The sequence below is a fragment of the Callorhinchus milii genome, unplaced genomic scaffold (assembly GCF_018977255.1).
Source record: "Callorhinchus milii isolate IMCB2004 unplaced genomic scaffold, IMCB_Cmil_1.0 Scaffold2, whole genome shotgun sequence".
In the NCBI taxonomy this organism is placed as follows: Eukaryota; Metazoa; Chordata; class Chondrichthyes; order Chimaeriformes; family Callorhinchidae; genus Callorhinchus; species Callorhinchus milii.
This window is the reverse complement of record NW_024704743.1, coordinates 101,187,754-101,201,082: the sequence shown is the minus strand read 5'-3', so window position 1 is coordinate 101,201,082 and position 13,329 is coordinate 101,187,754. Positions and strand designations below refer to the sequence as shown.

At 42.8% G+C, this 13,329-nt stretch overlaps 1 protein-coding gene across 1 annotated transcript in view; it reads right to left on the bottom strand.

Moving 5' to 3' along the window:
* mib1 (MIB E3 ubiquitin protein ligase 1) overlaps nt 1-13,329 on the bottom strand; it is a 112,630-nt gene that overhangs the window by 89,048 nt on the left and 10,253 nt on the right. The window contains exons 3-8 of the mRNA XM_007901642.2: nt 11,691-11,820; nt 7,944-8,048; nt 5,452-5,518; nt 2,998-3,202; nt 2,696-2,879; nt 253-397 (exon numbers count right to left, since the gene is read on the bottom strand). Of these exons, the coding sequence (XP_007899833.1) occupies nt 253-397; nt 2,696-2,879; nt 2,998-3,202; nt 5,452-5,518; nt 7,944-8,048; nt 11,691-11,820 (836 nt within the window). The remainder of the gene's footprint in view (nt 1-252; nt 398-2,695; nt 2,880-2,997; nt 3,203-5,451; nt 5,519-7,943; nt 8,049-11,690; nt 11,821-13,329) is intronic.

Genomic DNA, 13,329 nt, shown 5'->3' with positions numbered 1-13,329 from the left:
TATGAGGAAAAACAAAGCAATAGAAGAGATCAAACATGTTTTACTGTTGCAACATGTTTGCATGTGGATCCCATTCACTCCACAAGCATGCAGCTTGTCAGTTCGCTTGGTGCAGGCTTGCCCATTCTGCACTAAACGTGAACAATTTCCAGGCCGTTGGAACACCAACTCGACACCAGCACCGAATGCGCAATATTAATAAGTCAAAAAAAGAAAAATGGACAACAAGGCCAGTTCAAAGGCTGCACTTACCACCAGATGCATTGCTCACAGCAGATCCAGCTGATGCCACCTTGGTGACCGCCGCTGGATTGTATGTCCAGGATGTCCCACAAACTTCAACTTTCAGGTCACTGTCAGAGTAAATCTGCTGTACACGTCCAACTTTCCCCAAAGTCTATGCAAATAAAAGTGTAACAAACAATTCTATACTTGGATAATCTCCAATTGCATCTGTAACCAACTGACTCAACATCGTGTGGTAGAAAGGTTTTACGTTGCTTATGCAGAGTTGCTAACATTTAACAACCACCAAACACCCTGACAGCAGCTGAAACTGCCAATGAAGCACCTTCCTTATACAACAACAACATTACATTTGTATAGCGCCTTTCACATTGGGAGGACATCCCAAGGCGCTGGACAGAGTACAGCATTTCAGACCTGAGCTGGGGTCGGGGGGGGAAGGGGAGGGGAAGGGGGGTGGCCGATGGCATGGTTGAAGAAGAGGGTCTTGAGGCGGGACTTGAAGGAGGCTAAAGAGGGGGCGAGGTGGAGTGACTGGGGGATGGAATTCCAGAGGTTGGGAGCAGAGTGGCTGAAGGCTCTCCCGCCAATGGTGGGGCCGGGTATGTGGAGCAGGCCAGAGACGGCTGAGCGGAGGGAACAGGCGGATTGGTAGGGGATTAGGAGGTTGCAGAGGTAGGGTGGGGCGAGGCCATGGAGGGCTTTGTATGTGAGGACCAGGATCTTGAACTGGATCCTCTGAAGGATAGGGAGCCAGTGGAGTCGGGCAGAGTGGGGGAGATGGGGTCATGGAGTTTGGTGCGGGAGAGGACACGGGCTGCAGAGTTCTGGATTATCTGTAGCCTGTGGAGGGAGGAGTTGGGAAGGCCGACAAGCAGGGCATTTGCATAGTCGAGCCTAGAGGTGATGAAGGCACGAACAAAAGTTTCAGTGGCCTGAGGGGTGAGGTAGTGGCGGAATCTGGCGATGTTACAGAGGTGAGGGAAGGCAGAACGGGTCATGGCTTGGATGTGGGGAAGAAAAGACAGTTGAGGGTCGAACAAGAAACCTGGGTTCCTGACTGACTTGGTGAGTTGTAGTGTGTAACCATGGGGGTTGGTGTTGCCGGAGCCTGAGGTGCTGAGGCGCTGGCGTGAGCCAATCAGGAGGGCCTCAGTCTTGTTCACATTCAACTGTAGGAAATTTGCCCTCATCCAGGACTTGATGTCCGACAGGCAGTCTGTCAGGACAGCAGTGGTCCTGGAATTGAGGGTGGAGGCAGAAAGATAGAGTTGGGTGTCATCCGCATACATGTGGAAGTTGACCCCATGTCTGCGGATGATGTCACCGAGGGGGAGCATGTAGATATTAAAGAGGAGAGGGCCAAGGACAGAGCCCTGGGGGACGCCAGACGTGACAGTGCGGGGGCTGGAGGAGAAACCGTTAGCGGCAACAAAGTGGAGACGATGAGAGAGATAGGAATCGAACCAGGCAAGGGCAGGTCCGTGAAGATTAAGTAAAGCGGAGAGGCGGTGTATGAGGATGGAGTGGTCGACAGTGTCGAAGGCGGCAGAAAGGTCGAGGAGGACAAGGAGGCAGAGGGAGCCCTGATCACAGATGTTCAGAATGTCATTAGTGACTTTGACCAGGGCTGTTTCCGTGCTGTGGGCAGCGCGGAAGCCGGATTGGAGGGGTTCAAAGAGGGAATGGCGAGAGAGAAAGGAACGGAGCTGGGATGCGACGACTCGTTCCAGGACCTTGGAGAGGAATGGGAGGTTAGAGATGGGGCGGAAGTTGGAGAGGAGGGATGGATCCAGGGAAGGTTTTTTTCAGGATGGGGGTGATGACGGCTGTTTTTAGGGGGGTGGGAACTGAACCGGTGGACAAGAAGAGGTTGATGACTCGGACAGGTGAGTGGCTGGAAGGTGGAACTGGGAGATGAGGAGAGAGGTAGGGATGGGATCGAGGGAGGTGGTGGGTTTGAGTTTGCGGACTGTCGTGGTGAGGGAGGAGGGAGTCGAAGGAGTATAGTATTTATATCTAAATACCAGCACTTTTCAGATTCTCATTGACAAACTGTCCAATGAAACAAGAAGATTTTCAATTAGAATTGCCAACTAAGTTGATACAGTACAGGGTTATATGCATAACATTTTATTTCTATGCTTCTTCAAAAGACGGATTATAAAATAGCTGTAGTACATAATGACATAGTTGGGCAGTGAATATTTTATCAAATTAGCTTATTTACAAGTACAAAATAATGCTTCCATAGATGAGAAAATAAGCCAGAGATGCCATGTTAAAAAGAGATGCGACTGATGGTTTATTGTTGAAAGATTTTGAAGAAAAATCGACAGTTCTTTTGAACCAAATAAGATCATGGAGGGGGGGGTCCATTCATTTAGCCAATGTAAAACAAGATTCTTCAAAAGAGAGCCAGGAAAAGCATCAAATCAGTCCTACTTACTGGCAGCATAGCTTCAGCCCACTCCCCATGGCCACGCTGAAGCAGCTTGATTCGCTCCAAATCATAGCAGATCTGAACCAGGTCACCAACATGAAACTGTGAGGCTCCACCTTCTGCACCCTGAGCCGCATCTCCGCTACGAACCACATTGGCCTTTGTGAGGACTGCAGGATTGAATGTCCACCTGTGAACCAGAGCAGAAAGAAAATCCTGCTTTCAGAAGCTTGATACAAACACTTCAAGGGTCCTTCTCTCTATCAATGCAGTTTTGCATTTCATTTTTGAGCCATTTTGCTACTTACCTGTTTCCACTTGGATATTGCACGACAATATCATGGTCTTCATCAATGCCACAGACAGTGCCAGTGGTGGTCAGTGTCTCAAACATACCATCAGTCCAACCACCGTGCCCATGTTGCAATGACTGGACAATCTCTAAATCCAAATCGATATTTACAAGATCACCAATCTGTAGACCGCCAGGGTTCCGACTCCCATTTTGTTCACCTACAGCCAATACAAAAGCTGATCAGTGAAAGCCACAAAATTATATTTTTACCTTAACCATAATAAAAGTTAGCCATGTTGCAATACAGTGAAACTCTGATAACTCACCCCTAGGATAAATCATCAACCCCACATAACTAGACACTCACTCAATATCTTGGTTATTCAAGTACTTTGTATTTTCAAGATTCTGTACTTTAGATTATAAGTCAACTCTGGTATGCAGTCATTTGAGCTATTTCCCTTGGGGTGTCGAGTTATCAGTTTCACTGTATCTTGGAGTAAAACTTTAAAATAAATCTGATGAATGCCCAGAAATGATCTCATGAGAATAAAGTATACATGTCTGTATCATTAACTGCTACTTAATTTCCAATATTAACTACTTCCAAGATGAATAAAATTGAAACTGATTTAGGTGACTAAATTCATAAAGTGCTGAATTTAATGTAGCATTTGATCACACTGATGAACAGGATTTGCTAAATATTAAAAATTTGGTCAGATTTTTGCTACTTGCCAAAGGAGCCTGACAATTTGCCTTTGGTTGTGGTTGGAACCACTGCATCTGGATTTTGGTTTAATTAAGGTTATATTATGGAAGTGGCTGCTGTGGCTGCCTACAAATATGCAGTCAATAAAGCAAATACCCTGTGAAACTCAGAAGTTTGGGAGATATAAGCTCAATATCAAATGCAATAACATGCCCTTCATGTCTCAAAGAGTTTCACAGTGGTGTGCAGTGCTGAGCAAGGGAGAAGTTGAGTAGCTGGTTTTAAAATGGAATTTAAAGACAGGAAAAGAAGGCAAAGGGATAGAGGCAGCCAGTTGCAAAGATTAGGGACACAGCGACAAAAGGCTTGGCCACTGATGGTTGCACAGAGAGGGGAGCCAGGGCACATGGAGCAGGACAGTGAGCAAAGGGGAGGGGTGCATTCATGAAGATCAGAGCGAGAGGGTGTAGAGGTAGAGATAATCCAATGATAATTAGCGATCGCTAATTGTTAAACTTCAGTGAGTCTGAAACAGAGACTCATTGTTGTTGGGGTGGAGCAAGAATTTCTACAGCTCCTTGGTTAAGTAGTCATCAACAGATTTGAGAATCTAAAACAGAAGTTCCCGTTCCTGTAACAAAGCTTGTTTTCACAAAATAAATTTGATTTTGTTTTTCAAATCAAAGTCTACGATACTGAAAAATACCAGATCTTTGCTTTTTCTTGACATTTATTTCCTTTTCATTTCTAAGTAGTGAAGGGACAGGGCTGAAGAACTAATAAGTTAAGACAGTTGAAGATGCATTCATTGGAATGCACTACATTTCCTCTTCACAAGATGGTACTTGCCCACTTCGCAATTGTCCACAATCTGCAATATCTGCTGAATTTCCCCTCCCTAACCTACTCTGACCTGGAGCACACCCAGTGTTATCCATGTTCCATGCCCCTTGAGACAGAAAAAATGGTGCATTCGGGAGACACGGAGGAGCAAATTCGTTAAGCAAAAATTAAACAAAATAAACCCTTGATTTGGGATTCTGGATAAGGAACAGAGATTTGCCAAACTTTAAAAGAGCACTTCCTTTGAGTTACACTTTTCTGATTTTTATTTTACTGGATTTAATATCACAAAAAACGCATCGATTGTGTCCAAAATAAACTTTGATCACATTTTTCACTTAAAAGAAACAAATAGCATTTATCTAAAACTAAGGAATCCTCTAAGATCTCCTCCTCCCACAAAACTTTTGATTCTGAAATTATATTCTGCAATGTAGCATCCAGAGCTCTGCAGCCATGTCCATTGCTTCACGAGCCTACACCTCCTGCCTTGCTCAGATCCACATTCTTTTTCTATACTACTGACCTTAAAATCTTGTGAAAAATAAATCTACTGGATTTTAGCTGATTATGGATGAAAAGATACCCAAAGTGCTATGGTCAATATTGTTCAAAATAAAAACAACAATATAAAGCAAAGCAATCCGATGCACTAATTTATGGCACCCCAAACGCAAGTCCCTACTTACTTCAATTCAAAGAAAAGGCAGTTGTGATGTGAAATACATTCAACATGAAACTGTTTTGAGGAGGGTCAAATGATTTCACTTAGGTTGCAAGATAATTTCACTAAGTCTTGTTCATCTCATCAGTTTGTGCTGCATCTGAGCCTGAATCTCTTATATTCTATATCACTGTTCTGAACCGCCATTCGCTTTGTGTTTGCTATAACACATTTCTGAACATACTCACCCAGCACAGGACAATGATCTCTGTAAAAGGAACCTCCTTTTGCATCCTGGACACATTTCAAGTCAGACTAGTTGAAAGGGAGGGAAAAAAAACTGTATAATCATTCAAATATACCATAGGTTATATACAACCTCCAGAATTACTTTCACGCGTCACACCTGAAAATATGGATTGACAAACAGAACTCGCTTTCCATATTACTTCAGTAAACTTGGGAATGGAAATAATGTATCTTGGACATTCAAGTTTCAATAATCACGTTTGAAGGAAAGCATTTCTACATTCCAGCCTCAGAAATCCAGCAGAAACAGTATCTTATTCACATCTGGTGACGGCAATATGCTCCATTTATTCCATTCAAACTAAATGCAAAATCACTTACTTCACGTGATCTGATGTGCATTTTTTTGTACGTTAAAGTACAGCTTTATTGTTATATAGTCACATCAGGAGCACGTACTCTGCTTAGTCCATGCCTGTTCCTGATTGGCTGGATGCACCCGAGACGTAACAGTTTCCTTCCTTTTCTATGGTGTAATCTGAATCAATTTATACTGTGTCGTTATGTGCGTAGACATATGATGCAGTATTACCATTTCAGTTGGTTGATGAAAGTAAAATTGTTGCTATTGAAAATGTATTGTTGCATAGAAAAACCCACTGCTGCTTATGTGCAGTACTAAAAGAGCATATGCAGTGTATAAAAATGTGCAAAACAATATAGAAGTATATATGTATGATGTTCTGTATGTATTGCCTTTTTAGCAATGAGTCCTTTTTAAATATAAAGTGGCCATTTTTGTCACTCAGTGGCCATTTGTCAATTTGGGTTGGACAGCAATGCTCTGGAGTATAATCGCATTATGGGGAATGAACAAACTTACCCAATCTTAAATCAGTCTGGCCATCTCATTGTATTGGTAACAATCCATAATTCCACAAAAACACTCTTGGTGACTACCATAAGATGCCAAAAATAAATGAGAAATTACCTTGGGCTCTACTTGAGTTAATTCTAGAGAGTTTCATCACAACGACTGCACACACCTATTCCCTAAACAGCTCATAGCACAGCAATTTACTGACACAGCAATCTATTGCCTAAAAAAAATTCAGAACCATTGGGCTTAGGCTTGGTGTTCACAAGACCTGACAATAAATAGATGGGATGCAAGTATATGCCATCACTGCACCCAAAAAATCAATTAAAATATCAATGAAGAAATTAGCACTGAAATACAGTGTGGCCGCACACTGGAACTGCAATTCAAGGCAACGAGCAGTATCAGTCTCCTTTGCAACCAATCCTATTTATGATGCTGCAGGCAATTGCTAAACAGATGCTATCCAGCTACCATCAGCCGCTCTTATACACAGCCAAGCATGCAGCACATTACGTCAATGTTAGCAATTTTGTACAAAAGCATTGGCACAGGCAATTTGCCTAACCTCTCAAACAGGAAGTTTATGGGAAGTGAGGAGACCATATAACCGTTGGAAAGAAAGAAAACATGTCTGCAGAAGGCAAAACAAAATCTGAAACTCTTGAGAAGCTAACTGTTTTCTAGTGTATTCAAAAGATGCAGCTACCTCAAACATGAAGCCACTGCATTCAAACTGGCAGTTTCAAGCAAATCAAAATATAGCTTTGTACAAATGGCTCCCATTTCAGGTAGTTAGTTCAAATTAGGGGAAGGACAAAGAAAATTGTACCTAAAATTATGCTTTAAGTGTTTGAGGTGCACAGTTAATAATACAGTAATATAGCTATTCTAGACTTCTTTTTACAACAGTGCTGTTTGTTTCAGTATCATCTTTTTTGTTGGAAAGACGATTCGCAGAAGCTCAGTATTTAAAATGACAATTTTGTTCACAACAGAATGACTCCAGTGTGCTCATTTTATCTTTAAAGTATCTTGTATTTTATTTGCAATTCCTATGTTATCATGTTAAGTCGCTTAAGCATTCAGAGACGCCATCCGGCATGAAGGGCATGATGGAATTGCAAGTTATTGTTTAACTTTCATGATTAAAATAATTAATAACAATTTCACATTATTAATCAAAATGAGTAAATTCACTTGTGAACCAATGTGTGAACAAACGTATATATTGGAGAGCAATGTTATTCTCACTCAATGTGTGCAATGGATCTTCAATGCACAAGCCAGAGGCAGAACCAGATCTGCACAGACTTGCTTGCTCCAGTCGCTCCTGGAGATTTTCCTATGGAATTGTTATTTAAAACAGCTGCAGTCCATTTCAAGTTTGAACGTGGGCTTCACAAAACAAATTGTATTTTTAACCATAAGCTTCACATTTTCAAACCAAAAGGTAATTTATTTGTAATGTGACTAGCCAACAACAGAAAGAACACTTTCCAATCAGTGAGTGTATCAATTAATACAATAGAGCACCCTACACCCCACTCCCCCACCACAGACACACACACACTCACATTATGCTCATGACCCTTGCCTGCCCTTTCTTACCATGCCTTCAAACCCCACTCTGTAAAGGTTTTTGGCTCCATTGTCCCACAAAACATATGCTGCACTGTGAGGGCTGGATGCACTCCAATCCTGGATTTCAGTCACCTACAAAATAAAACACCCACATCATAACAAGGTACAACAAACACTGTCAAGAGCACTTATTAGTTCCGGTACCTAAATAACCATTTGTAAAACCAAATAGTTTGTAGGGTATATAAAATTAAATTGTTTGTTTAGTTTGTAAACACTTTATGAATGTTCTGAAAAATGTGCGTTAGCCTGGCTCAGTTAGAAGCACTCTCGCCTCGGAAGAAGATTACAGGTTCGAACTCCATGTTGGGACTTGGAACCCATATCTATGCTGACACTCCAATGCAGTGGTGGGAGGTGTGCTGCATTGCTGCATCTGCCTTCCTTTGGATGAGGTGTTAAATTGAGGCCCTATCTGCCTGTTCAAGTGGACTTTAAAAATCACACGGCAGTATTCGAAGAGAAGAGTTTCTCCTGGTGAGCTGGCTAACGATTTCCAAAATAAAATTGGTCATTCATATCATGGCGGTTTGGGCAACATTGGTTTACACAAATTGGCTGCCGTGTTTATCCATAAAATACAGTAAGACCATTTCACAGTCTATCCTAAGAAGCGCTTTGAGATGTTCACTTGACACGAAAGGCATTATACCAAAGGCATGAATAATGATTATTAAAAACAAGAACTTTCAAAACACAGTATGCTCAGTTGTAATGCGAGGATTGGGATCCATAAAATTCCAATCACAAATTCTAAAAAGGTGGGAAAGCCCGTTTCACTGGGCATGCATTAGTCGACTACATATGTCCATTGCAACATGTTGCAAACAAATTTACGCTTTAAAGATGGGCAGTATAACAAGGCCAAACTACGTAGCATGTTTCTAAAACACTTTTTGCAAAAAACAAGTAGGGAATCTTCATTGCTGGGATAGTCAGTTTCACTAGGTAATCACAGACAGCTGCTTCATCCTATGCTCACTGGTTGGTTCCCATCCTAAACAAAAACAGAGACTTTGAGGTCAACAGTTTGCCAACACAGGAAAGGATATTGTGGCATCCTAACATCCCAAGAATTGGCCATTTTAGCATGAGAACTGGTTGTTGTCCTGCGGGAACCGAGCAGATAAACTGCATGTATGTACAACAAAATGGGGTCCATTTTGCTACTGCATTACTAAATTTCATGGTATAATAGAGCTGCACTGTATTACCATGATCTGTAAATCTTATTGTTCACTAATAGTACCAAACATACTATGCAAATGCAGATGTTTTTCTAACTTGATTTAAAAAATAACAATCCCCAAAATAGAAAATGTATCTGTACAATGATTTTTATTTATTGAGGAATGTTTTATGAGCAGGGTTTTTGAATTTTCTATTCTTGAACAGGATTCACAAGATCTAAAGAACTGCAAACATGAATTTAATCTCAATAGCCACCTTCAGTAGATGCTATGTTGCTTTTATCAATCGTGCTTGTTCAGTATTTTTACATTAAATTAATTATGCTTGGATAATTCAGCATTTTAATTTCAAATCAAAGCAAATCAACCCTACTCCAATTTTGCAGACAAAATCAACACAATGAGTATCAAAAGATATTGCAATGGTGTTCATTCTCTCAACAAGCTTACAGACAGCAATAACCATTTAACTGGCATTAGCACTGGGTTCAGGAGGGGCTACCCTCAGATGGTCCTACTGCAGTTCAGCTTTCTTAATTCTCAACTGCAAATATGTCAACATAAAAATATACTATGAGAAAGAGTATTTCCAGAGACTTGGTGTGGAAAGGAAGACCTATTTCTCCTAAGAAATGAATTCCAATCCCTTCCCTCAAACATTTCTCTTTCACCCAACACTCAAGATTTTAGCAAGTAGGCATCGCTGCTGTTACTCACGTGTTATTAAAGTTGTACTTTTACAGAAGCTGCTTTATAATCATCATTCACTCAACTTCAAACATTAGTACATTTTCATAGCTACATCATAGTCATTTGGTTTGCATATACAGGTGAGATATCCTGCATGCTTAAGAAAATATTTCCTCACCTTTAGTGTCTGCAAACAAGATGTGAGGAAATGGTTAATGCTTTTAACCCACACAAAGAAAAAGCCTTAGCAAGTTTTAAATAAGAAAGGAATTAAAAACTAGCCTGAGCTGAGATTCAAAACTACATTCAGTCCAATGCCAAGACAATCTTCCTCTACATCGAGAGAATTGACTGGTTATGTCCTTCGTAGCCAACATTATTTTGAATTATACTGGGCACGAATGCATTAATCAATTAAGGAAAATTTCAATAATCTGATAGATTTATTCTCAAATTCTAATAAAAGTACTGCAGTTACTTGGTTCTTAGCATCAAACATTTAGATAAATTGTACTTAGCATATTAGCAGCAGGCAGTTACCTATAAAATTGCTACATGGAAAATACAAAAAGGACTGCAAAACGCAGGAGTTTCCACTTACAAAAAAGCAGTTAGCAAAAAAGAAACTTCAAACCACATATCTTGGTCAGGAATACAAGTCAATAGTTAACTTTTTTTTAAACTTTGAAACTCACTTGGAGAATTTTCAAAGTATAGCATCAAACACCTACAGCACACAATGGATCCATTAGCAGTAACTTTCCCATGACTTTCCTACACCAGGCTCCTCGGCCAGCTCGACTGGCTTGCCATCCCCCAAAGGATTGAGTTCAAGATCCTCATTCCCACCTTTAATTCCCTCCATGTCTCCTATCCTCCTTCTGCAACTTCCTCAAATTGTACCAACCCGGCTGCTCCCTCCGCTCCCCTCCATCACTCGCCCTGCTTCCCCAGCTCAATTGCAAACCTTGAACTGTCCAGTGCCTTGGGGTGTCCTCCCAACATGGAAAGCGATATGTAAATTTGTATTGTAGTGTCATACCTCTTGCCCCGAGGCTCTGGAACTCCATCCCCCAGTGCCTTCGCCGCCTCCTTCCTTTCCTCCTTCAAGGCCGGTCTCAAGACCTTTCTCTTTGACCGTGCCTTCAGCTCCCCTCTCGACTCTCTACCCCCTCCTCGCTCCCTCCCTTCCCTCCCCTCACCCTGACCATTTCTCCCTTGTTCGGGTCCTGACCCAACTGTACAGCGCCTTGGGACGTCCTCCCAACGTGAAAGGCGCTCAATAAATGGAAACTTGTTGTTGTTGTTGGTGCAGTGTAACCAAACCATCAAGCAACATATCATTACCACTTAATTATCATTACCACTTAACACAATTAACTTTCAGCATATGCAAGTAGAAAACATTACAAAGACTACAAATGATCCACAGCAAATCAATCAGCATCTAAAAGAGAAGGATTGAACTGAAGCTTCAGGCAGGACCCTGCACCAGATGTCATACACAGAATGCTAACCTGTCTTTGTTGATCTTCTGTTGAAAGACCCATTATATTTGCATACTATTTGAGCTGCTGATCACAGTTCTCTCAACTGCCCACTGTGATTTCTGGTCGCCCCACAACTGAATTACTCAGAAGAAAAATAAGTGTAGGTTTTAAATAGACATAGGAAAACAAGCATTTAACAATATTGTCTTTCATAATTGTAAGAATTCCGAAAAAGGATAATTTGTACAACCCGGAGGTGCTGAAGGCGAGATCAATCAATACTGCAGCTGTTCAACTATATTAAATTCCAATTCACAAATACTTATTGCTAAAACAGATCTCACCTTTCCTCTCCGACCATTGCCTCCATCTTGGTCCTCCCACTGCCAGTCCACTCCGCGAACCACTCGTGCACCAGCACAGATCCCTCTTGCTGTTATCTTCTTTGACTTGCGCCGTGATTCAAGCAAAACCCTATCAAAAATATTTTAAAATGAAACTGTTACTAAACAAAGGAAAATCTGAAAACAACAACTTGAATTTATATAGTGCCCTCCACACCGGACGGCGTCTCAGAGCGCTTCACAGTAATGGGTCCCGGGACCGAGCCAGGGGGAGGGGGAGGAAGGTGGCCAAAGGTGCGGTCGAAAAGAAAGGTCTTCAGCAGAGACCTGAAAATAGGAAGAGAGGGAGCGAGGCAAAGGGAGTGAGGAAGGGAGTTCCAGAGCCTCGGGGTGTAGTGGCTGAAGGCACGGCCGCCGAGGGTGGAGCAGGCACTGTTTTGAGGAGGTCAGAGAGGTAGGGGAGTGCAGAGGAGTGGAGGGATTTGAATACAAGGGTGAGGATCTCGGTCAATCCTCTCTGGGATAGACAGCCAGTGCAGTCTGGCAAGGATTGGGGTGATCGGGGAGCGGAGTTTCGTGCGGGTGAGATTGCAGGTGGCAGAATTTTGAATGATTTGGATTTTATGGATGGTAGTGGATGGGAGACCGGGGAGGAGGGCGTTATAGTCCAGCTGAGAGGTGACAAAGGTATGGACCAGGGTTTCAGCGGCTTTTGGGGAGAGGTATTGGCGGAGACGGGCGATGCGTTGGAGGTGGAAGAAGGCGGTGCTGGTGAGGGACTGGATGTGGGGAGGAAGGATAATTGGGGGGGGGGGTTGAACCTGGCACTTAGGTTGCATACGGGTTCAGAGAGTTTTAGGGGGAGGTCAGGTAGGTGGAGGAAGTGAGAGCCGTGAGATTTTAAACATTGACAAAAGCCAAAGAGTATGGCTTCCTTCTTGTCAATGTTCAGCTGAAGGAAATTTGCGCTTATCCAACCTGAGATCTGAAAGGCAGGCTGACAGAACATCAGGGGACTGGGGGTCGCAAAGAGAGGTGGAAAAATAGAGTTGGATGTCGTCTGCATACATGTGGAAGTGTACTCCATGTCTGCGGATGACATCCCCAAGAGGGAGCATATAGATCAGAAAGAGGAGGGGGCCAAGGATGGATCCTTGGGGTACCTCACAAGTGACCGGGTGAGAGCGGGAGGAGAAGCCGTTTGTGCAGATGTATTGCTGGCGGTTTGTGAGGTAGGACTCGAACCAGGTGAGTGTGGTCCCACTGAGGTGGATGACAGAGGAAAGGTGGTGGAGGAGAATGGCGTGTTCGACTGTGTCGGACGCGGCAGAGAGGTCCAGGAAGACAAGGAGGCAGAGGGAGCCCTGGTCACAGATAGAGAGGATGTCATTTGTGACTTTTACAAGCGCAGTCTCTGTACTGTGGGCAGGGCAGAAACTGGACTGGAGGGGTTCGAAGAGGGAGTGGGAGGAGAGGTTTGCACAAAGTTGATTGGCAACAACACGTTCTAGAACTTTTGAGAGGAAGGGCAGGTTAGAAATAGGGCGGTAGTGGCTGGGGTTTGAGGGATCTAGGGAAGGTATTTTCAGGAGGGAGGTGACGACAGCAGTTTTGAGGGGGGCAGGGACTGATTTGGAGG